The sequence below is a fragment of the Panthera tigris genome, chromosome D1, assembly GCF_018350195.1.
Source record: "Panthera tigris isolate Pti1 chromosome D1, P.tigris_Pti1_mat1.1, whole genome shotgun sequence".
NCBI lineage: Eukaryota > Metazoa > Chordata > Mammalia > Carnivora > Felidae > Panthera > Panthera tigris.
In genome coordinates, this window is record NC_056669.1 from 113,732,995 (window position 1) to 113,755,923 (window position 22,929).

The 22,929-nt window shown below is 67.4% G+C and overlaps 1 protein-coding gene across 1 annotated transcript in view; it reads right to left on the reverse strand.

The window, feature by feature from the left end:
- MUC5B (mucin 5B, oligomeric mucus/gel-forming) overlaps nt 1-22,929 on the reverse strand; it is a 49,104-nt gene that overhangs the window by 1,179 nt on the left and 24,996 nt on the right. The window contains exons 26-57 of the mRNA XM_042959645.1: nt 22,462-22,717; nt 22,026-22,081; nt 21,831-21,931; nt 21,589-21,740; nt 21,105-21,243; nt 20,365-20,484; nt 19,440-19,619; nt 18,769-19,008; nt 17,836-17,992; nt 17,180-17,308; nt 16,933-17,077; nt 16,809-16,852; nt 16,529-16,726; nt 13,093-16,324; nt 6,419-12,099; nt 6,068-6,249; nt 5,633-5,804; nt 4,530-4,786; nt 4,104-4,290; nt 3,816-4,020; nt 3,560-3,735; nt 3,423-3,492; nt 3,126-3,226; nt 2,800-2,831; nt 2,349-2,529; nt 1,959-2,063; nt 1,818-1,855; nt 1,179-1,295; nt 938-1,024; nt 689-811; nt 388-433; nt 88-196 (exon numbers count right to left, since the gene is read on the reverse strand). Coding sequence (XP_042815579.1) covers nt 88-196; nt 388-433; nt 689-811; nt 938-1,024; nt 1,179-1,295; nt 1,818-1,855; nt 1,959-2,063; nt 2,349-2,529; nt 2,800-2,831; nt 3,126-3,226; nt 3,423-3,492; nt 3,560-3,735; nt 3,816-4,020; nt 4,104-4,290; nt 4,530-4,786; nt 5,633-5,804; nt 6,068-6,249; nt 6,419-12,099; nt 13,093-16,324; nt 16,529-16,726; nt 16,809-16,852; nt 16,933-17,077; nt 17,180-17,308; nt 17,836-17,992; nt 18,769-19,008; nt 19,440-19,619; nt 20,365-20,484; nt 21,105-21,243; nt 21,589-21,740; nt 21,831-21,931; nt 22,026-22,081; nt 22,462-22,717 — 13,018 coding nt within the window. The remainder of the gene's footprint in view (nt 1-87; nt 197-387; nt 434-688; nt 812-937; nt 1,025-1,178; nt 1,296-1,817; nt 1,856-1,958; nt 2,064-2,348; nt 2,530-2,799; nt 2,832-3,125; nt 3,227-3,422; nt 3,493-3,559; nt 3,736-3,815; nt 4,021-4,103; nt 4,291-4,529; nt 4,787-5,632; nt 5,805-6,067; nt 6,250-6,418; nt 12,100-13,092; nt 16,325-16,528; nt 16,727-16,808; nt 16,853-16,932; nt 17,078-17,179; nt 17,309-17,835; nt 17,993-18,768; nt 19,009-19,439; nt 19,620-20,364; nt 20,485-21,104; nt 21,244-21,588; nt 21,741-21,830; nt 21,932-22,025; nt 22,082-22,461; nt 22,718-22,929) is intronic.

A 22,929-nucleotide genomic window follows, 5' to 3' on the forward strand; every position in this document is an offset into this window, starting at 1 on the left:
CTCCCGGCCTACTTGCTCCACCTGGCAGAAGCCAGGGAGGTCTGGGGCGGGGAGGGGGCCCTTGGGAGGGGAGCCGGCCTCGCTCACTTGGACACTCCTGGGCATGAGCCCTCGCAGAAGGTGACGTTGACCGGGGCCTGGGTGGCGCAGCCCTGGTGTCTCAGGACCGTCCTGTTGACCCGGACTTGACAGGAGTCTGGGCGGAGGGAGGAAGGGCGGTGGAGGTGCGGGAAGGGCTCTCCCCTGACCTGGGGCCGCTCCTCCCACCCTCGGGAGCCCCGCGCTCGGGGTGGGGTCCTGGGGCTAGAGGCAGCTTGGGGCAGAAATCATTGCAAAGAGACTGGGAGGGGCTGGAGGGTGCGGACAGGTAGGCGGGCCTCAGCTTACCCACTTCCTCACAGGAGTAGCAGCAGCCAGTTTTCCTGAGGATGCCCTGCAGGGGTGGGGGAGACAGAGCGGGAGGTGGGGGGCTGGGGGCTGGGCAGGAACTCCCAGGAGTAGGAGTAGGCGGGCGGGGCCTCTGGGGCCGAGCGTGGGCGGGCTTCCCAGGGGTGGGGCGTGGCCTCCTAGGTGGGGAGTGGGGAATCGGGTGGGCGTGGCCCCGGTTGGGGGCGTGGCCTCCGGGGACGGGCGTGGGCGGGGCCCTCGGGAGGGATCTCCAGGACGCGGGCGGCCCCGGGACACACACCTTGCAGCTGGACGGGTCCGGGCAGGGCAGCGGCCTCGGGGTGAGCACGTGGAGCCCGTTCTTGGCGTCGCAGCGGTACTCCGTGCAGTTGTCCACGAGGCTGCTGACCCAGGTCTCGTTGGGCTGCAGAAATGCGATGGGGAGGGTGGAGGCCCCCAGGGGAATGAATTATCTGGTGGGCTGAGAAGGGCTGGAGGGAAGTCTCCCCTGGCGGGGGGGCGGGGGGCCAGAGACCGAACCCCCTCTTACCTGGACCAGCCGGCCGTCCGGCGTGAGACACGCTGTCTGCACGCACTCCCCACAGCACTGTCCGTCCACCTTCTGGTACTGGAAGCCCTGAGGGACGGGGATGGTTACATGCTCACCCCCAGCCCCCCTCCCCAGCCCTCCTGAACCCCACCCATACCCTAAGGGCCCAGCGACCTCCCTAGCAGCCTGCCCAGGGCTGCCACCAGGCAGGCACTACCGGCGCCTGCCCAGGAGGGCGCACCTGGGGGCAGGTGGTGCTGCAGTTGTCCTCCTTACACTGCACCGTTGGGTGCTGGGTGTCCACGGACAGGCAGGCGCATGTGTGGCAGGGAGTGACCGCTGGGAAGGTTGCACCGATCTACAGTGGTTGGGGTGAGGGGAGGCAACATTGAGGGCACTGGTAGGGGCACAGGACCGGGGCCAAGACCCTTCCTTGCTGCTGGCTGGGCGGCAGGAAGGGAAGGCCTACAGAAAGTGGTTTCTTTGTTCTTCAAATAGAATTCTGCATGTACCCCCTGGCTGAGCATAGACCGGGGCAGAGGCAGGGAAGGCAGGCAGGCTGGAGGGGGCTGGGAGGGCATGGTCCTACCCCAGCCCTCTTGCTGTGATGAGGCTCCTGGGAGACCCTGAACCTAAGCTCTCAGAGGCAGGCATTCAGCCCATGGCCCTCCCAGGCCCTCGGCAGACAGTGCCGCCCCTGTGTCCCCCTCCTTCATGTCTCCACTAGGCTCTACAGGACCCAGAGCCCCATGCTTATCTGCTCTCAAGCAGGAGGCCGCGGGCAGGGCTGGGCCTGTCCAGATGAGGGGTGGAGGTCCCCTAGCCGAGGTGCGGAGCCCAGGGCCCCACCCACTGCCCCCTGGCGCAGCAGAGCCCTTACCCCATAGGCGGTGCCATTGTAGGTGCACAGCTTAGGTCCTGGAAGGAAAGGGAGGGCTGAGCACCTGCCCAGGTGTTAGGGGGAAAGTACTCACCCTCTGCCGCCCGAGCCCCACCCCAGAGAATCCCCAGCACAGCTCACGGCAGCTGAAGGTGGGGCAGCAGTCGCCCTCCTCCTGGGTGGCCACCAGCTCCTCTCCCGGCACACATTTGGGTGGGCTCTGGGGGCAGGTGGTCGTGTTGCAGACTGTGGGAGAGTCGGGGTGCTGTCAGGGGCACCCCTGCAGCTCCCCTTTTCTGGCTGTGCCAGCTCACAGTCTAGGGGAGTTTCTTGCAACAGTCATATTTTTTTCCTGGGGGTTGAATCTTCTAAGTTCCTGCTGGGTCCCCTCGCTGTACCCAGCCACACCAGAAGCCACCAGCCTCATTTTAGGTAGAAAAATGAAGCACCAAGAGGCCCACCAACTGGTCCACCAACTGGCCCCCTCCTCGGCCCTCCTCACCCTGTGGCCAATGGGGGCACGGGGCTCACCGCACAGCGTCTCCAGGCAGCACGGCTTGTCAGCCACAGGCCTGGTCACAGTCACCAGGCCCGCCCGGCTGCACTGCAGGGGCCGGTCCTGGGCTTCGCACAGCACGGGCGTGCACCGCACGGACAGGGAGCCCTCGTGACACAAGCAGTCCTGGCAGTTGCTGACCCACCGCTCCCCGGGCTGGAAGAGACCAGTCAGGGTCCCTGGAGACTCCCAGACGGTGCCCTGGCTCTTGGGCTGCAGCCCTCGGTGTGGTCATGCCAGCCTTTGGCCTCCCGCTCAAGCTGCTGTCTCTGCAGCAGCCCGGGTGACGGATGTGTCGCACACCGGGGGGGCACCCCACGCCAGCCCCCCACAGGGCTGCCCGGGCAGAGCAGGGTGCCCTGAGATGGGGCTTTCCCTCCCATTGCTCAGGCGAGGGGGCAGGTAGCTGGGGGGCAGAATACTCACAGATTTGGGAAACCCGTCTGGTCCCACACAGCCTGCAAGGGGAGAAGGAAGGGGAAGATCACTGGGGGTGCTGGGTTCCAGACCCAGTGGGCAGAGACCACAGGCCCTGGGACATGTCCTTGCGAGCCTGGCTGCCCCCACCCCTGGCAGAGGCCTCTTCTTCCCGCTGGGGACACAATTCCCTGGGGAACTCGGTGTCACGGCCATACTGCGCCCTCTGTGGAGTGAGCACCCAGGAGGGACGGTCCTGGACTGGCGTCTTGCCACCCCAGAGCTCCCCCTGCAGCCCTGTAGCTCAGGTCAGGGCAGCCACGGCGGGTGCTTACCGCACTCGCGCACGCAGACGTTTGTGTGCGTGTTGAAGAGGGTGTGTCCATCCGGGCAGAAGCAGCCTTCCGCCAGCCCCTTGCCCACCTCGCTCTGGTGCCTGCAAGGAGAGGAGGGCATTTCTAGGACCCTTGATCCACATGAGTGCAGTCCTAGGGGCGAGGGCCGAGGGCAGGGCGGGCTACTGGGGTTGGCCAGCTGCCCGGGGCCACTCGGGAGCGAAGGCTCAGAGATCGGGGTGGGGGAAGGGAGCCCCAGGCCCTTTGGTGCCCCTGGACCTCGCAGGCAGGCTTTACCTGGAGTCGCAGGACGCAGGCTGTGCGGGGCCACACGGCTGGTACACCTTGCCGGACGGACAGGTGAAATCTGGGGACAGAGACAGGTGTCAGGTGGGCCAAGGAGGCCAGAGCCCCCAGGGGCCGCCCCGACTCACTGCACAGCCCGCCGGTGGCGTTGCGCCAGCTGCTGCACACGCCCTGGGCACGGCAGAGTGCTGCGTAGGCCTCCAGGCTCTCGCAGGGCGCCTGGCGGTCGGCTCGGCAGCCATCACTGACGCAGGAGCTGAAGAACGGGCCCGGCGGGATGAGGCCGTGGCACTCTGCGAAGACCCTGTGGGCAGGGGCGGTCAGAGGCCGGGGCAGAGAGTAGGTCCCTGTCCCAGGACCGCCAAACCCAGAGGAGAGACTCACGGGCTCAGCAACAGCTCGCAGAGAGGTGCTGGGGGGCATGGGGAGGAGGTGGGCGTGGCGGGTACCGGGGGCTGGGGGGTGGGTGCCCCACAGTCCTCCCTGCTGCTCTCTTGGACCAGCCAGGTATGGGCCATGTCTTGGCAGGTGGGGGCGGTGGTGCCGTCTGGCCGGCGGCAGTCGTCTGTCTGGCTGTTGGTGCAGGTGCCTGGGGAGGCGGGGCAGCAGGGTCACGGTCTTGTCCTTGCCCCTCTCCCCACCTGTGCTGAGGCGGCTGTGGCCCCCACTCACCGCACTGGCCCTCCGTGTTGTGGCTGAAGTGGGTGTAGGGCAGCCGGACCTGGAAGACGTGTCCGTCGAAGCTGACGCTGACATTAAGGGCAGGAATGTCCATGCCCATCGTGGTGGTGCCTGTCACGGACACACTCACGCCGTTCTTTGCAAAGCCCGGGCTCACTTGCTTTCGGTCAAACAATATCTGAGGACATATCGGGGGTGGGGGTGGGGGACCCATGATCGGGTGGTGGGGCAGCAGGGCCTGCCTTGGAGGCTCTCCCTCCCGGGTGCTGGGGCCCCAAGTCCTTGGGGGAGTCCCAGCTGGCTGCGTTCGGGCCCCCGGGGCGTCATGGCATGCCCTTTGCCCTTCCAGAGGCCCCTCCGGGGGCTGACCTCCAGGCCTGCAGGCCTTCCCGGGTGATGCAGGGCAGGGCCACTCACCAGGGGCTCCTCCTGCCCGTTGGCGCCGGTGCTGGTGGTGAGGATGACCTCCGTGGACTTATAGCGGGCGCTGAGGGCGCGGGGACACTGGGCAGTGGCTGAGGTGGCCCCACAGTAGTAGTTGTGCATGTAGATGCTGAGGTTCCCGTGGCGCGGGCGGATCTCCCGCATGAGCACGTGGGTGCAGTTGTCCACGAAGGAGTAGGAGGTGCCGTCAAAGGTGTTGTAGTGAGAGTTACCCCAGCCGCTGCACAAGCCTGCGGGACATGGGCAGTCCCCTCACCCCAAAAGTGCCACCTGGGGGAGCCACTCAACTGCCCTGGGCCTTGGCTGCCTCTTTTTTAAATTTTTTTTTAATGTTTATTTATTATTGACAGACAGAGAGAGACAGAACCTGAGCAGGGGAGGGGCAGAGAGAGGGGGAGACCCAGAATCCGAAGCAGGCTCCAGGCTCTGAGATGTTCAGCACAGAGCCCGACGCGGGGCTCGAACTCACAAACCGCGAGATCATGACCTGAGCCGACGTCGGACACTCAACCGACTGAGCCCCGCAGGCGCCCCTCGGCTGCCTTTTTTATAAAATGGGCGAGTAGGCTGGATGGTGGCCCTGAAGGATAAGGACATGTCCCCAGAGCCTGAGAATGGACCCTTGTTTGGGGAAAGGGTCTTCATGTCAGTGATTACGTTAAGGATCTAGAGGATACCGTCCCGGATTACCAGGGTCGCTCTAGCCCGGTGATAAGTGTCCTTGTAAAGAAAGGAGTGGCCACAGGAAGGCCGAGTCACGGCTGGAGGCCCGTGGCCACAAGCCTAGGGATGCCTGGAGCCCCCAAGGCCGACAAGGCAGGGAGGGCCCTCCCTGCAGCCTCAGGCATTCCTGGTGTTGTGACCCAGTGTGCGGTCCTCACTTCTCCCGGAACCTGCCGTCCAGGTGTCCAGGGCCCAGGCCGGAAGTGCTCCCAGACGGCAGCTCCGTGAAAGACGCCCAGAAACCCCGGGGACAACGGCGCGGCTGCTGCTCCCGTGTGCACACCCACCCCCGTTCGGGAGCCCCTTCTATGTGGGGGGGCTCCCTGCACACCCCCCGGCCCCACCCAGCTTACACTCGCACTCAAAACGGAAGTCACACGGCTCGCTCCCCTGCCACACTCTGACTGGCCGATGCCCGTTCACGCAGCTCACACTGGCCGCTGACTTCCGCTCCAGAAGCACCATGCGGTTGTTGCCTTCGCACCGGGCCACCGTGCAGTCCGGCAGGGTCCAGGACTCGTTCACCTGGGAGACAGCGGGGACGGCGCTCACCGGCTGGGGGCCACGAGACCTGCCACGTGGCCCTGCCACGGCCTCAGGTCCCTCGTTGCCCAGGGCGGGCCCCGTGTCCTGGGCCGGCCCCAATCCTTGGCGCCTTCCTCCGGCGCTACCCGTGGAGGGGTGAGCGGGGGCCACCCACAGCCCCAAGCAGGGCAGGGCTCAGCCCCCAGTTGGTTGCCCAACCCCAGGCACACAGCAAAGAAAGGAAGCACAGGCAGGAAGCGCACCTGTCGGGGAGGGACAAGGAGGTCGCAGGGAGGAGCTGCGGAGGAGGGGGACAGGGGGGCCGAGGATGCCGGGGGCGAGGAGGTGGGGCAGGTGCCCTGGAAGCGGTCAATGTCGCAGCGTTGGTTGCAGATGGCAGAGAAGTGGCAGCCCGCACCGTCCGTCTTGTTGTAGACCACATCCCCTGTAGAGGAGAAAATCACCAAGGGGATCACGCCAAGTTTAGCTCAGGAGAAGGGGGGGCTGGGGCGGCACCACCCGAGTCCCAGGAGGCACACGGAGGGGCCCCAGAGACCCAGGGTCTGAGTGCCCTGGGTGGACAGTTGGAAGGAACCAGGGGCCTCCTCACTCACCGGGAGAGAAGAGCTGCCCATATGCCCGACAGAAGCAGCCGGTGGTGAAGTGTGTGCTGCTGGATGCTGGGGGCCTCGGGGTGGTGACCACGGAAGTGGACGAGGTCCACACCGTGACAGGCAGGGATGTGGAGGCAGCCGCGGAGGGGCCCGGGGCGGTGCTCAGCGGGGAGCTGGCGGCCTCGGTCGTGAGGGGCGGTAAGGAGGCCCTGGTGCTGGACGTGGCCCCGGCGGTGCTGGGCACGGTGCCGGGGAGGCCGGGCGAGGTCTCGGTGCCCCACGTCGGGGACGCACTGACCCGGGTGCTGGGCGGGGAGCGGGAGACAGTGGTGGGCGTGGTGGTGGGCATCGCCGAGGTACGGGAGGTCGACGGGGAGGGGGCCGCGGTGGTGGCGGGCGTGGTGGCGCAGTGGCTGTAGTCCTCACAGCAGAGCAGTCGCGCGTGGAAGTTGTGGCAGTAGGGCAGGGGCCCCGGCTGCTCGCGGTTGCGGCACACCAGCCCAAAGCTCACGTCGCACTGGACCACCTGCCCCACCTCCTCCAGGGGCACATCGGGCACCTTCTCTGATCGGCACTCGATGTCCCGGGGCCGGTCACAGAAGACGTGCCCGGCCAAGCGCCAGACCGCGAAGGTCTCGAAGTCCCCGCCGTCGGGGCCCGGTATGGGGTAGTCCTCGTTGAACCAGTCTGTCCACGAGCACCGTGGCCTGCAGCCCGGGGAGGACGAGGGGACCAGCGTGTGCCTGGTGGAGCCGGGCCGCGAGGCTGTGGAGAGCGGTGTGGTCCTGGAGGTGGGCCTGCTGGTCTGGGACCAGGGGGTGGTCCGCCCACTGGAGGTCACCACAGGGACCGTGGTGGGTGCGTGGGCTGAGGTGGGCTTGCTGGTCGTCGTGGGGATGCCCGGAGAGGAGGAGGGGCTGGGGCTGGAGACCCTCTCTGTGATCCTGGCAGAGGGAGGAAGCGTCTGGCCGGTGGCCACAGAGAGTCTCTGGGTGGTCTGGGGGGAGGAGGGACCTGGCTGGGAGGTGGGGACAGTGACCCTCCGGGTGGTCCCAGAAGAAGGGGGAAGGGTCTGGGTGGTCCTGGGGGAGGAAGGACCTGTCTGAGAGGTGGGGACAGTGACCCTCCAGGTGGTCCCAGAAGAAGGAGGGGCCTGGGTGGTCCTGGGGGAAGAAGGAAGGATCTGGGTCGTCCCAGAAGAAGGAGGAAGGGTCTGGGTGGTCCGAGGGGAGGAGGGACCTGGCTGGGAGGTGGGGACAGAGACCCTCTGGGTGGTCCTTTGGGAGGAAGGAAGGATCTGGGTGGTCCCAGAGGAAACAGAAAGGCTCTGGGTTGTCCCAGGGGAAGAAGGAATTGTCTGCGTGGTCCCAGGGGAAGGAGAAAGGGTCTGGGTGGTCCCAGAGGAAGAAGGAAGGGTCTGGGTGGTCCCAGAGGAAGAAGGAAGGGTCTGGGTGGTCCCAGGGGAGGTAAAAAGGGTGTGGGTGGTCCCAGGGGAAGAAGGAAGGGTGTGGGTGGTCCCAGGGGAAGAAGGAAGGGTCTGGGTGGTCCCAGAGAAAGGAGGAACGGTCTGGGTGGTGGGGACAGTGACCCTCCGGGTGGTGGTAGGGGAAGAGGGGTGCGTGGCCCTCGTCTGCGGTCCAGGAACCTGCGATGACCTTTGTCCTGTGCTGCTGCTGCTGCTGCTGCTGCTGCTGCTGGTGGGCTCAGGGACCGCAGAGCTGGCACAGTGGCTGTAGTCCTCACAGCAGAGCACGCGGATGTGGTAGTTGAGGCAAGTCTGGCCTCCTCTCTGCCGGTTGTTCCTGCAGATGAGTCCGTAGTTGACGTCACATCGTAGCACCTGGCCCAGCTGCTCCAAGGGCACGTCCGGGAAGAGGACGGCCTGGCACTCGATGGCCTCGGGATCCGCGCAGAGCTGGCCGCCCGTGTCCTGGATGTGGTAGTAGGTCTCAATGTCGCCCCCGAAGCGGCCGGGCAGGGGCTGGTCACTGTCCAGCCAGCCCGTCCAGCGGCAGGCGGGCTGGCACGGGGAGGTGGCCGCGGTGTGGCCCGTGCTGGGCGCTGTAGGACTGGGGGTCGTTGGGGACCGGGCGGTGGTACTGGCAGCCAGTGTGGGGGTCGGACCCGGGCTGGTGGCCCGGGGGGTCATCGTAGTGGTGGCCAGGGTGCTGGGACAGTGGCTGTAGTCGTCACAGCAGAGCACGCGGATGTGGTAGTTGAGGCACATCTTGAACCGGCCAACCTGGTCACGATTGTGGCACACCAGACCCTCGTCCAGCCTGCACTGCACCACCTGGCCCAGCTCCTGCAGGGGCACATCGGGCAGCGGCTCGGCCCGACACTCCAGGTCCAGGGGCCGCTTGCAGATGGCTTTGCCGGCCGCCCGGATGTTGGCATACGTCTCAAAGTCCCCACCAGAGGCCCCTGGCACCGGATAGCTCTCGTCTAGCCAATCCGTCCAGGCACAGCGAGGCTCGCAGGCCGTGGACCCGACTGCTGGTGACGTGGCCGTGGAGGGGCCCGGGGTGGTGCTCAGCGGGGAGCTGGTGGCCTCGGTCGTGAGGGGCGGTAAGGAGGCCCTGGTGCTGGACGTGGCCCCGGCGGTGCTGGGCACGGTGCCGGGGAGGCCGGGCGAGGTCTCGGTGCCCCACGTCGGGGACGCACTGACTCGGGTGCTGGGCGGGGAGCGGGAGACAGTGGTGGGCGTGGTGGTGGGCATCGCCGAGGTACGGGAGGTCGACGGGGAGGGGGCCGCGGTGGTGGCGGGCGTGGTGGCGCAGTGGCTGTAGTCCTCACAGCAGAGCAGTCGCGCGTGGAAGTTGTGGCAGTAGGGCAGGGGCCCCGGCTGCTCGCGGTTGCGGCACACCAGCCCAAAGCTCACGTTGCACTGGACCACCTGCCCCACCTCCTCCAGGGGCACATCGGGCACCTTCTCTGATCGGCACTCGATGTCCCGGGGCCGGTCACAGAAGACGTGCCCGGCCAAGCGCCAGACCGCGAAGGTCTCGAAGTCCCCGCCGTCGGGGCCCGGTATGGGGTAGTCCTCGTCGAACCAGTCTGTCCACGAGCACCGTGGCCTGCAGCCCGGGGAGGACGAGGGGACCAGCGTGTGCCTGGTGGAGCCGGGCCGCGAGGCTGTGGAGAGCGGTGTGGTCCTGGAGGTGGGCCTGCTGGTCTGGGACCAGGGGGTGGTCCGCCCACTGGAGGTCACCACAGGGACCGTGGTGGGTGCGTGGGCTGAGGTGGGCTTGCTGGTCGTCGTGGGGATGCCCGGAGAGGAGGAGGGGCTGGGGCTGGAGACCCTCTCTGTGATCCTGGCAGAGGGAGGAAGCGTCTGGCCGGTGGCCACAGAGAGTCTCTGGGTGGTCTGGGGGGAGGAGGGACCTGGCTGGGAGGTGGGGACAGTGACCCTCCGGGTGGTCCCAGAAGAAGGGGGAAGGGTCTGGGTGGTCCTGGGGGAGGAAGGACCTGTCTGAGAGGTGGGGACAGTGACCCTCCGGGTGGTCCCAGAAGAAGGAGGGGCTTGGGTGGTCCTGGGGGAAGAAGGAAGGATCTGGGTGGTCCCAGAAGAAGGAGGAAGGGTCTGGGTGGTCCGAGGGAAGGAGGGACCTGGCTGGGAGGTGGGGACAGAGACCCTCTGGGTGGTCCTTTGGGACGAAGGAAGGATCTGGGTAGTCCCAGAGGAAACAGAAAGGCTCTGGGTGGTCCCAGGGGAAGTAAAAAGGGTCTGGGTTGTCCCAGGGGAAGAAGGAATTGTCTGCGTGGTCCCAGAGGAAGAAGGAAGGGTCTGGGTGGTCCCAGAGGAAGAAGGAAGGGTCTGGGTGGTCCCAGGGGAGGTAAAAAGGGTGTGGGTGGTCCCAGGGGAAGAAGGAAGGGTGTGGGTGGTCCCAGGGGAAGAAGGAAGGGTCTGGGTGGTCCCAGAGAAAGGAGGAACGGTCTGGGTGGTGGGGACAGTGACCCTCCGGGTGGTGGTAGGGGAAGAGGGGTGCGTGGCCCTCGTCTGCGGTCCAGGAACCTGCGATGACCTTTGTCCTGTGCTGCTGCTGCTGCTGCTGCTGCTGCTGCTGGTGGGCTCAGGGACCGCAGAGCTGGCACAGTGGCTGTAGTCCTCACAGCAGAGCACGCGGATGTGGTAGTTGAGGCAAGTCTGGCCTCCTCTCTGCCGGTTGTTCCTGCAGATGAGTCCGTAGTTGACGTCACATCGTAGCACCTGGCCCAGCTGCTCCAAGGGCACGTCCGGGAAGAGGACGGCCTGGCACTCGATGGCCTCGGGATCTGCGCAGAGCTGGCCGCCCGTGTCCTGGATGTGGTAGTAGGTCTCAATGTCGCCCCCGAAGCGGCCGGGCAGGGGCTGGTCACTGTCCAGCCAGCCCGTCCAGCGGCAGGCGGGCTGGCACGGGGAGGTGGCCGCGGTGTGGCCCGTGCTGGGCGCTGTAGGACTGGGGGTCGTTGGGGACCGGGCGGTGGTACTGGCAGCCAGTGTGGGGGTCGGACCCGGGCTGGTGGCCCGGGGGGTCATCGTAGTGGTGGCCAGGGTGCTGGGACAGTGGCTGTAGTCGTCACAGCAGAGCACGCGGATGTGGTAGTTGAGGCACATCTTGAACCGGCCAACCTGGTCACGATTGTGGCACACCAGACCCTCGTCCAGCCTGCACTGCACCACCTGGCCCAGCTCCTGCAGGGGCACATCGGGCAGCGGCTCGGCCCGACACTCCAGGTCCAGGGGCCGCTTGCAGATGGCTTTGCCGGCCGCCCGGATGTTGGCATACGTCTCAAAGTCCCCACCAGAGGCCCCTGGCACCGGATAGCTCTCGTCTAGCCAATCCGTCCAGGCACAGCGAGGCTCGCAGGCCGTGGACCCGACTGCTGGTGACGTGGCCGTGGAGGGGCCCGGGGTGGTGCTCAGCGGGGAGCTGGTGGCCTCGGTCGTGAGGGGCGGTAAGGAGGCCCTGGTGCTGGACGTGGCCCCGGCAGTGCTGGGCATGGTGCCGGGGAGGCCGGGCGAGGTCTCGGTGCCCCACGTCGGGGACGCACTGACCCGGGTGCTGGGCGGGGAGCGGGAGACAGTGGTGGGCGTGGTGGTGGGCATCGCTGAGGTACGGGAGGTCTCCTGGGATGGGGAGGGGGCCGCGGTGGTGGTGGCGCAGTGGCTGTAGTCCTCACAGCAGAGCAGTCGCGCGTGGAAGTTGTGGCAGTAGGGCAGGGGCCCCGGCTGCTCGCGGTTGCGGCACACCAGCCCAAAGCTCACGTTGCACTGGACCACCTGCCCCACCTCCTCCAGGGGCGCATCGGGCACCTTCTCTGATCGGCACTCGATGTCCCGGGGCCGGTCACAGAAGACGTGCCCGGCCAAGCGCCAGACCGCGAAGGTCTCGAAGTCCCCGCCGTCGGGGCCCGGTATGGGGTAGTCCTCGTCGAACCAGTCTGTCCACGAGCACCGTGGCCTGCAGCCCGGGGAGGACGAGGGGACCAGCGTGTGCCTGGTGGAGCCGGGCCGCGAGGCTGTGGAGAGCGGTGTGGTCCTGGAGGTGGGCCTGCTGGTCTGGGACCAGGGGGTGGTCCGCCCACTGGAGGTCACCACAGGGACCGTGGTGGGTGCGTGGGCTGAGGTGGGCTTGCTGGTCGTCGTGGGGATGCCCGGAGAGGAGGAGGGGCTGGGGCTGGAGACCCTCTCTGTGATCCTGGCAGAGGGAGGAAGCGTCTGGCCGGTGGCCACAGAGAGTCTCTGGGTGGTCTGGGGGGAGGAGGGACCTGGCTGGGAGGTGGGGACAGTGACCCTCCGGGTGGTCCCAGAAGAAGGGGGAAGGGTCTGGGTGGTCCTGGGGGAGGAAGGACCTGTCTGAGAGGTGGGGACAGTGACCCTCCGGGTGGTCCCAGAGGAAGGAGGGGCCTGGGTGGTCCTGGGGGAAGAAGGAAGGATCTGGGTCGTCCCAGAAGGAGGAAGGGTCTGGGTGGTCCGAGGGGAGGAGGGACCTGGCTGGGAGGTGGGGACAGTGACCCTCTGGGTGGTCCCAGAAGAAGGGGGAAGGGTCTGGGTGGTCCTGGGGGAGGAAGGAACTGTCTGGGAGGTGGGGACAGTGACCCTCCAGGTGGTTCCAGAAGAAGGAGGGGTCTGGGTGGTCCTGGGGGAAGAAGGAAGGATCTGGGTGGTCCCAGACAAAGGAGGAAGGGTCTGGGTGGTCCAAGGGGAGGAGGGACCTGGCTGGGAGGTGGGGACAGAGACCCTCTGGGTGGTCTCTTGGGAGGAAGGAAGGATCTGCGTAGTCCCAGAGGAAACAGAAAGGCTCTGGGTGGTCCCAGGGGAAGAAGGAAGGGTCTGGGTGGTCCCAGAGGAAGGAGGAAGGGTTTTGGTGGTCCCAGGGGAAGAAGGAAGTGTCTGGGTGGTCCCAGAGGAAGGAGGAAGGGTTTTGGTGGTCCCTGGGGAAGAAGGAAGTGTCTGGGTGGTCCCAGAGGAAGGAGGAAGGGTTTTGGTGGTCCCAGGGGAAGAAGGAAGTGTCTGGGTGGTCCCAGAGGAAGGAGGAAGGGTTTTGGTGGTCCCAGGGGAAGAAGGAAGTGTCTGGGTGGTCCCAGAGGAAGGAGGAAGGGTTTTGGTGGTCCCAGGGGAAGAAGGAAGTGTCTGGGTGGTCCCAGAGGAAGGAGGAAGGGTTTTGGTGGTGCCAGGGGAAGAAGGAAGCATCTGGGTGGTCCCAGAGGAAGGCAGAGGGGTCTGGGTGGTCCCAGAGGAAGGAGGAAGGGTCTGGGTGGTGGGGACAGTGACCCTCTGGGTGGTGGCAGGGGAGGAGGGGTGCGTGGCCATCGTCTGTGGCCCAGGAACCTGCGATGACATTTGTCCTGTGCTGCTGCTGCTGGTGGTGGGCTCAGGGACCGCAGAGCTGGCACAGTGGCTGTAGTCCTCACAGCAGAGCAGTCGCACGTGGAAGTTGTGGCAGTAGGGCAGGGGCCCCGGCTGCTCGCGGTTGCGGCACACCAGCCCAAAGCTCACGTTGCACTGGACCACCTGCCCCACCTCCTCCAGGGGCACATCGGGCACCTTCTCTGATCGGCACTCGATGTCCCGGGGCCGGTCACAGAAGACGTGCCCGGCCAAGCGCCAGACCGCGAAGGTCTCGAAGTCCCCGCCGTCGGGGCCCGGTATGGGGTAGTCCTCGTCGAACCAGTCTGTCCACGAGCACCGTGGCCTGCAGCCCGGGGAGGACGAGGGGACCAGCGTGTGCCTGGTGGAGCCGGGCCGCGAGGCTGTGGAGAGCGGTGTGGTCCTGGAGGTGGGCCTGCTGGTCTGGGACCAGGGGGTGGTCCGCCCACTGGAGGTCACCACAGGGACCGTGGTGGGTGCGTGGGCTGAGGTGGGCTTGCTGGTCGTCGTGGGGATGCCCGGAGAGGAGGAGGGGCTGGGGCTGGAGACCCTCTCTGTGATCCTGGCAGAGGGAGGAAGCGTCTGGCCGGTGGCCACAGAGAGTCTCTGGGTGGTCTGGGGGGAGGAGGGACCTGGCTGGGAGGTGGGGACAGTGACCCTCCGGGTGGTCCCAGAAGAAGGGGGAAGGGTCTGGGTGGTCCTGGGGGAGGAAGGACCTGTCTGAGAGGTGGGGACAGTGACCCTCCGGGTGGTCCCAGAAGAAGGAGGGGCCTGGGTGGTCCTGGGGGAAGAAGGAAGGATCTGGGTGGTCCCAGACAAAGGAGGAAGGGTCTGGGTGGTCCTGGGGGAGGAAGGAACTGTCTGGGAGGTGGGGACAGTGACCCTCCAGGTGGTCCCAGAAGAAGGAGGGGTCTGGGTGGTCCTGGGGGAAGAAGGAAGGATCTGGGTGGTCCCAGACAAAGGAGGAAGGGTCTGGGTGGTCCCGGGGGAGGAAGGACCTGTCTGGGAGGTGGGGACAGTGACCATCGGGGTGTTCCTGGGGGAAGAGGTCTGGGACCGGGTTACTGCTGTGGTGGAGGCCCCTGGTCCCCGTGACGTCACAGCCCCAGCGGCAGTGCTGCTGGTGCTGGGAGCCGCGGAGCTGGGGCAGTGGGGGGAGGGCTGGCAGCAGAGCGCCCGGACGTTATAGTTGAAGCACATGTTGAACTGGCCCTTCTGGTCCGCGTTCCTACAGACCAGCCCTGTCTGCAGGCTGCAGCTGATCACCTGCCCGATCTGGTCAATGCTGACCTCGGGGTAGCTCTCTGCCCGGCACTGTACGTCCTTGGGCTCCCGGCACAGCTTGCCCCCGGCGGCCCTGATGTTGTCGAAGGTCTCCATGTCCCCGCCCTCCACCCCTGAGGTCGGGAAGTCCACGTCAAACCAGTCTGTCCACTCGCACTGGGGCTGACAGCCCGTCGTGCCCTGGCCGGTGGTGGGCCCGGTTCCCGGGGTTCCCGGCGACGTCTTTGTCGTTGGCGTGGTCGTCTCTGCGGACGGTGGGCTGATGGTGCCGGTGCCGGTGGCGCCCGCTGCTCTTGTGACGGTGGGAGTCACGTGGGTTGGTGTCGTCCCTGACGCCGGGGTGGATCCCGTCGAGGGGCGCCACGGGGTCCCCCGCGGGCTCGTCCGAGGCCACGGCCCGGTGGCGGCGGCGGTGGTGGTGGGCCCTGCGCAGTGGTCGTGGCTGCAGCAGAGCACACGGATCCTATAGTTGTAGCACATCTTGAACAGGCCCGCCTGCTCCTCGTTCCTGCACACCAGGCCGAAGCTGGGGTCGCAGTGCACGTGCTGGCCCAGCTCCGCGGGGCTCCTGCCGGGGAAGATCTCGGCCTGGCACTCGATGTCCTCCGGCTGCTCGCACACGGCCCCTCCTGCCCTCCTGATCTTGTCATACGACTCAACGTCCCCCCCGGCCTCCTCGGACTTGGGGTAGTCCTCATCGAACCACTCTGTCCACCGACACCGGGGCTGACAGGTGGTGGTGGCCGAGGCCGAGGAGCTGCTTAGTGTCCGGGTCCCTGTCGTGGTTGTGGCCCCCGTGGACTGGACGGTGGGGGCCTCCGTGGACTGGACGGTGGGGGCCGCCATGGACTGGACGGTGGGGGCCCCCGTGGACTGGAAGGTGGGGGCCAGCGTGGACTGGATGGTGGGGGCCCCCGTGGACTGGGCGGTGGGGGCCGCCGTGGACTGGAAGGTGGGGGCCCGCGTGGACTGGAAGGTGGGGACCCCCGTGGACTGGATGGTGGGGGCCTCCGTGGACTGGATGGTGGGGGCCGCCGTGGACTGGATGGTGGGGGCCCCCGTGGACTGGAAGGTGGGGACCCCCGTGGACTGGACGGTGGGGGCCCGCGTGGACTGGACAGTGGGGGCCTCCGTGGACTGGACGGTGGGGGTCGCCGTGGACTGGACGGTGGGGGCCCCCGTGGACTGGAAGGTGGGGGCCAGCGTGGACTGGATGGTGGGGGCCCCCGTGGACTGGAAGGTGGGGACCCCCGTGGACTGGGCGGTGGGGGCCGCCGTGGACTGGAAGGTGGGGGCCCGTGTGGACTGGAAGGTGGGGACCCCCGTGGACTGGATGGTGGGGGCCTCCGTGGACTGGACGGTGGGGGCCGCCGTGGACTGGAAGGTGGGGCCAGACAGGGAGCTGACCGGTGGCTGCTGGGTGGTGGCACCAGGGGAGGTGCCACAGGGCACGTGGTCACAGCAGAGGACTTGCAGCTCGTAGTTATAGCATAGCTGGTGGCTCTGCTCACCGTTGAGGCAAGTCAGCCCCCGGGCCACGTCACACTCCACTTTCTGGCCCAGAAGCTGCAGCGGGATGTGGGGGAATTTCTGTGCCCGGCACTCAATGGCCACTGGGGCTGGGCAGACCTCATGGCCCCTCTGCCTCAGGTTCGCAAACGTCTCAAAGTCTCCACCTGCCAGGCCAGGCTCTGGATGGCTGCTGTCATGCCAGCCGGACCAATAGCACACTTCTCGCACACACACGGTGGAGGAGGTGGGGACTGAGCCTGTGGGCGGGAGGCAGGAACGTCGTCAGCCTCCTCTGCACGCCCGCCAGCCGTGCCCAGGAGGAGAGGTGACCCAGGCCATCCCTCACGCCCAGGACGCCTGCACTGACCTGCCGCTTGTGTTCCCTCTCCACCCAGACTGTTGCCCAGACTCCGGGGTTTGGGAGAGGGAGGCAGGACCGGCAGGGTGTCCTCCAGGCTTACCTGTTGTGGAGAGGGGTGTCACGGTGGTGGTGAAGGTGAAGGGTGTCATGGATGGGGTTCCGGGACATTCCACGGCCCTCCGAATGACGGTCCCATTGCTTCCACAGATGGCGATCAAACAGGCACCGAGCCCGTCGGTCGTGTTGTAGATGACGTCCTCGAAATGGTAGGTCCTGCCCTCGTAGGTGCAGGTGCAGGCTGGCAGACAGGGTAGGCGCAGGGCTGACTTGGATACCCCAGCCCCCAGGCCCTAGCCCCGCGTGGCACCCCTCGCCCTTACCTTCGAGGCTGTGCGTGCACCGGAGGCCGCCGGCCGTGCATTCACTAGGGAGGGGAGAGGAGAGAGCTGAGGGCCAGCCGCATCGGGCCGGCAGCCCCCCGCCCCGGCTCCCCGGCCTACTCACCAGCTCTGGCAGTTCTCTGCCGTGGGGACCCTCGCGCCCACGTCGTGGTAGTTCCCGTCCTCATCGTAGCAGCCGCACTGGGCCACGCACTTCATCTGGTCCTCGTTGAAGAACGGCTCGCTGGGCGGGCACTTTGGGTAGCAGCCTGGGCAGGGGCGGGGCGGGCAGGAGACTCACCCTCGTGGCCAGGTGGTGGCTGCCGCCCCGGGGCGGCCAGCCCGCCACCCACGCACGACCCTGCCCTCACCTTCCAGGCCCGGCAGGTCGGTCAGGCAGCGGCCGCTCGGGTTCCGGCAGGTCCTCATGCAGGGCGCGCCGCACGGCTGGTAGTGCCACTCGCACTGGCCCTCGCGGTTGTAGTAGTCGCAGAACAAGGCTGCAGGTGAGGGGGCCGACTCAGCGGGCCGGCTCCGGCCAGAGCGAGCCATCAGCGGCCCCAGGCGGGGCGCCGCCCTGGCAACGACGGCCTCCAGGGCCACCCGGCGGCCGGCCGGGCTCCCCCTGCACCCCGACCTTCGACCAAGCCCCGTCCCTCCCCTGTGCCTCCTGCATGGGGCCTCGGGGGGTGTGGGCCCCAAATGCCCGTGACCGGACGCAGCCGCGGGTCCCCTGGCTCCTCGGGGGTGCCGCCTGTCAGGGTGGGGGACTCCGGCCGGGGCGGCTGCCCACTACGCTCCCCTCCGGCCAGGTTCTAGGCGGGTGGGGTGGGGGAGCAGGGCCCTACTGACCCCTCTGGGTTCCGGAACATTCTCCCGTCTGTCCATCGGTGACACCCCTCCCCATTTCACGTTCCTTTCTGACACCCGCCGCCCCCCTCCGCGGGCGACCAGCCTTAACCGCGCAGCGTGTCGCTCCCTGGGGTGGGGGCCCGCCCTGCCCCGACGCCACATCCTGTGAACTCACGGCAGATGTCCGGGGTCCGCCAGGACACGCACACGCCCACGTCGCGGCAGGCCTGGGCGTAGGCGGCCACGGCCGTGCAGAGACACTCACAGTCGCCCCCGGAGTCACAGGCACACGTGTCGCCCACGCAGGCCTCGTAATACTTGGTGGAGTCGACCTGGGGCAGAGGGTGGTAGGTCGCTCAACAGGCAGTCAGGGGACCGCCAGCCCTACCCCGGCAGAGGGACCATCTGATCTTGGCATCCCACATCTGCAGTCTGAGACCCGTGACTCCCACCCACCTGGGCACCTTCACCCGCGCCCCGGCCAGCCTGCCCCTCTGTGCCCCTCACCCCTCACCTCTGCTCACATCACACTTAACCACAGACAGCCCTCCCCGTAGCTGTGTCGTGACCCTGCCTGTCTCCTCGGGGTGAGGGGGCGGGCTCCCAACCACACTCCTCCCTTGAGCAGCAGAGCCCAGAGTGAACCCAAGACACGTTTGCCACCAGACCGTTTCCTCCTAAGCGGCCTGCAAGTCACGTCCTGGATCGTGAGACCGTGCTCGTGAGTGACGAGAACTCGAGTTCTCATTAAAGTCACAGGAAGGACTTTGGGGAAGAGTCTCCAAGACCGACCCCAGTCCTCAGTACTGGTGAAGCCCGGCAGGCCAGGGAATGTGGGTAGGACAGGGAGGTGACACCGGGGGTCTGTATGGCTCACAACCCTGCTTCTAGGGGAATGGGCCTGAGGGGTCAAGGAAAGCTGTGGGATGCTCTGGGTCGGGACCCCTGGGCAGGGCTTGGGGCACACCGTTTGGACCTCCCACCTGGTGTGCACCCACATCAAGACCGAGCTCAGAGGCCCAGGCCAGACCCAGCCCTGACCAGGAGGGAAGGAGGCAGCCCGACCCTCCAGCCCCCGAGGCCAGAGCGCCCACTTCGCACAGCCCACCTGAGAATGGCAGGCGGCGAAGGTGGCGCTGTTGAGGACGCTGCACTGCTTCTGGGCCCAGGACTTGCGGTGCGGGTTGGCGGTGCAGGCGTCCCTGGGGGCCGGGGCGTCGGCGCAGGACGGGGAGAATTTCCAGCTGTTGCCAAACTCCAGGGCGTTGCCCACCACGGACTGGCTCCGCGTGGTGAAGTCATTGACGGCGTTGTCGTCAAAGTTCCCGCACAGCCCGCAGACCCGGCCCTGCACACGGAGGGGGGTGGGGGGGGGGCAGGCAGCATGGGTGTTGGGGCTGCAGGGGGCAGCCCGAGGGAGCGGCGCACAGCCCAGGGGTGACTGCCTGACGGCTGGTGTCCCCAGGGAGTGCCCGGGGAACCTGCAGGCGGATGGGGTGCACAGTGGGTCCTATGGCAAGCGGGCAGGTGGGCAGCCAGATGAACAGGTGGGCAGGTGGGCAAGCAGGCCCGGTGGGCGTGGGGGGACCAGAGAGCAGAGAATGGCTTTCTAACCAGGACTCTGTCAGTCGGTCCCTTGGGTCCCAACACCTGCCTTTTCAGAAGTTGGCATTGTGAGTGGACTGGCCCCAGCCCTCCGTGGATTGTCAGCGGCCAGACGGTCCATTCTGGGCCAGATCTGTCCCTGCCAGAGGGGGTCCCCAGCCCGCCCACTCTCACCTTGTAGCCCTGCTGTAGTCGGATGAACACGCTGGTCTTTCGGTCCCAGGACACCACCACGCCGCTGCGGGTCTCGACAGTCAGGTAGACGCCCGTGTACCGGACCTTGTACGGCAGGTCTCCGCCCGGCCCCCTCTGCACCACCTTGTGGGTGCCCTCACGCAGGATCAGCTCATAGTTCTGCAGAGGGGCACACGGAGGTGGTGGCAGCCGGGACGGAGGGGCCAGCCCGGGGGCCACAGGTACTCAGGGGCCCTCGGCACAGGGCTGGTGGGCTCCTGACTGTCAGCAAACACCAGGCGAGAGGCCAAGCCGACTGGGCTGGGAGGCGGCTTAGAAAGCCAGGGCCACGGTAAGCAGGGGTGCACGGGTCCCAGAGGGAGTCTGCAGGACTGGCCACCCCAACTCGCTGGCCTCTGAGTGAGGCGACCCTGCTCATGCTCTTACCACCCTGTGGGGGAGACGTCCCCCGCCAGCAGTGCGCCTCTCTGCCAGGTGAACTCTGACCTCCCTCTGCTGGAACTGGGCACCCTGATGTGGTGGGCTGAACGCAGGCCCCCAAAAAGGTGTGTCCACATCCTGACCCCTGAAACCCGTGAATGTGACCTTATTTGGAAGGAGGGTCTTTGCAGGTATCAGCGACGGATGAGCTCATCTGGGACTTAGGGCGAGCCTCAGTCCAACCACAGGTGTCCGTGTGGGAGAAGAGAGGGGCAGACAGGTGGGGGAGGGGCGGTGGAGCCCAGGAGCTGGGGGGGGGGGTGTGGTCTCGGCCCTGGGACACCTGCATGGCAGAGTCCTGGCGTCACAACCAAGAGAATGAATTTCTCTGATTTCGGGTCCGGGCTGTGGTCATTTGTTCAGGTTGCCCCAGGACCGTCAGCTGGAGGGCAGAGGGAGGGAGAAGGTTCCTGGGGGCTCTCACCTCCAGGAAGAGCTTGATGGCCTTAGAGCAGGTGACACCCGTGGTCCCACAGGGGACATTTTCGGTGACGACGCGGAAAGTCCCATTTGTGGTGCCGGTGCCATTGCCCCCACAGTAGTCCTGGGACAGGGAGGGAGGGGTCAGGCTGCGGGAGCAGGGCGGGCGAGGGGGCGGGGCGAAGAGGGCGGGGGACGGGGACGAAGAGGACGGGGGGGGGGGGGGGGGGGGGGGGGGGGGGGGGTGGAGGACGGGGCGATGGGCCGGGATGAGGCGGCGGGGGTGGGGCGAGGTTGACGGGGCGAGAGGCGGGACGGGGACGAGGAGGGTGTGGGGGCGTAGCAGGGCGGGAGCAGGGGTGGGGCGGGGATAAGGAGGGCGGGGCGGGGGGGCGGGCACGAAGAGGACGAGAGGGGGCGTGGCCGGGACGAGGGGGGCGGGGTGAGGGGCGAGGAGGGCGGGGCGAGGATGAGGAGGGCGGGACGAGGACGGTGGGCGTGGCCAGGACGAAGAGGGCGGTGCGAGGGGCGAGGGGGGCGGGGCGAGGATGAGGAGGGTGAGGTGAGGGGCGAGGAGGGTGGGACGAGGAGGGCGGGGCGAGGACGAGAGGGGGCGTGGCCGGGATGAGGAGGGGGGGCGAGGGCGAGGAGGGTGGGACGAGGAGGACGAGTGGGGGCGTGGCCGGGGCGAGGGGCGGGGCTAGGAGGCCGGGTAGGCGGGGGCAGAGAGGGGACCAGGCGTACCTGCGCCAGCGTGTACTCGCAATTTCCTTCAAAGCTGTAGCGCTCGCCATCGAAGGTGATGAAGTGGCCGTCCCCGTAGGCCACGCAGGTGCCCAGGCAGGCCTTGCTGCTGCATTCCCACCTGCGGCTCCTGCACGTGCTGCGAGGCGAGGACAGGCGACGGCCAGGTCACGGGGGCCGCCCCGCCCCACTCTCCGGAGGGGTTAAGTGACGCGGCGAGCTCAGGCAGTCGCCTCCTGCCACCTGCCTGCCTGCGGCACTCCTGTCTCTCGGCTTCTGAAGCCCTTGGCGCCTGGAGTGCGGCGGGGCCGGAGCCCCTGGCGTCGGCTCTGACCGGCCGGCCACGGCTAGGCCTGGCCCCTGGGGCACCTTCCAAGGACGAAGGGCACACCCCAGGGCTTTCCCGGGGGCGGGGGGGGCGGGGGGCGGGGGCAATGTCAGGCCTCGGCCCTGCCCCGCCCCCTGCGGAGTAGCCCCGACCTACCAGGTGTTACAGTCGACCCTGATGGTCTCCCCGGGCTTGTAGGCGGCCTCGTTGTGCAGACAAGGACAGTCCTCCTCCGCCACGCAGCCTCCGCTCCCGTCAGACACCAGCCCCGGGGGGCAGACACAGCCGGACACGCAGTGAGTGCTGAACTGTGGACCGGCACAGGTCAGTGCCGGTCACCCGCTGTGCCCGGGGACGCCCTCGGGCAGCCCCCTCGCCGTGCCCTCCCGGCCACTCACACAGTCCACGTCCAGCGTGTGGCAGCTCCTGAGACACTCGGCCCCGGGCGCGCCGGCGGAGACGTTGCGGCAGTCCAGGTACACCATGGGGGCCGCGCACCCTGCGGAGGAGGCGGGGCTGGGCTGGGAGGGGCCCCTCCCCCCACCCGGGGCCCGCGGAAGCCCCTCCCTCGGGGCGCTGCCCAGAGGCCGTACCTGAGCTCCTGTGCTCCGCTGCTCCCAGGCAACTCAGCTTCCCACCCACGCAGGAGCTGTGAGAGACAGACGACCCTCTCTGGACCCCCTGCCCACCCACCACCCCACAGACCTCACCCAGATCTCTGCCCGGCTGGGGGCACCCCTCCCCCGGCGCGGAGAGAAAACCGTCCTGTGCAATGCACCCGGCCTCCCTGGGCCCTGGAGCCTCAGAACCCTCTGGAGGCCAAGGGAGGGCTACCTCTTTACAGCAGGACTAAGGGGTGTAGGGGGAGGGGCAAACTTCCCTCCCCAGGGAGCACCTTTGTGTTTCAAAATCCTCTGGGAGACACCCAGACATCTTTGCGTGTGAAACAGGGTGACGAGACCCTCGCTCTCCTGGGATGGGGCACAGTGATGTGGGGGAGGGGGGGCATGGACCCAGCTGGCCCCTTACCACACCACGCTGTCGTCATGCACCACCTCCCCCGGGGCCACTGCAGAGCCACGGAAGTAGCAGGGACAGGCCTCAGCGGACACGCAGGCACCCGAGTCATCCAGGAAGGTGCCCGAGGGGCAGATGCAGCCGTCCACAGGCACGAAGGTGACGCCGCAGGTGACGTCGACCTGGCTCAGAGCGCGGCAGGTGGGCTGGCAGCCGGCTACCACATAGCTGTAGTTCTGGGACTTGGGGCAGCTGCTCACATACTTGGCTGGGGGCAGGGGCAGCGCTCAAGTCAGTGGCTGGATGGCCCCCTCCAAACCGGTGTTTAAGCAGCCCAAGACTCAGTTTCCCCTCTGACACCCAGGGATCGTGGGACCACAAGGTCCTTGGTTGGCCCGACCGAGGAAGCCAGAAGCTCTGGCTGAGAACATGTGGGTGGGGGGTGGCTGCCCCCAGGATCCCCAGTCCCCCTGCCCCCAC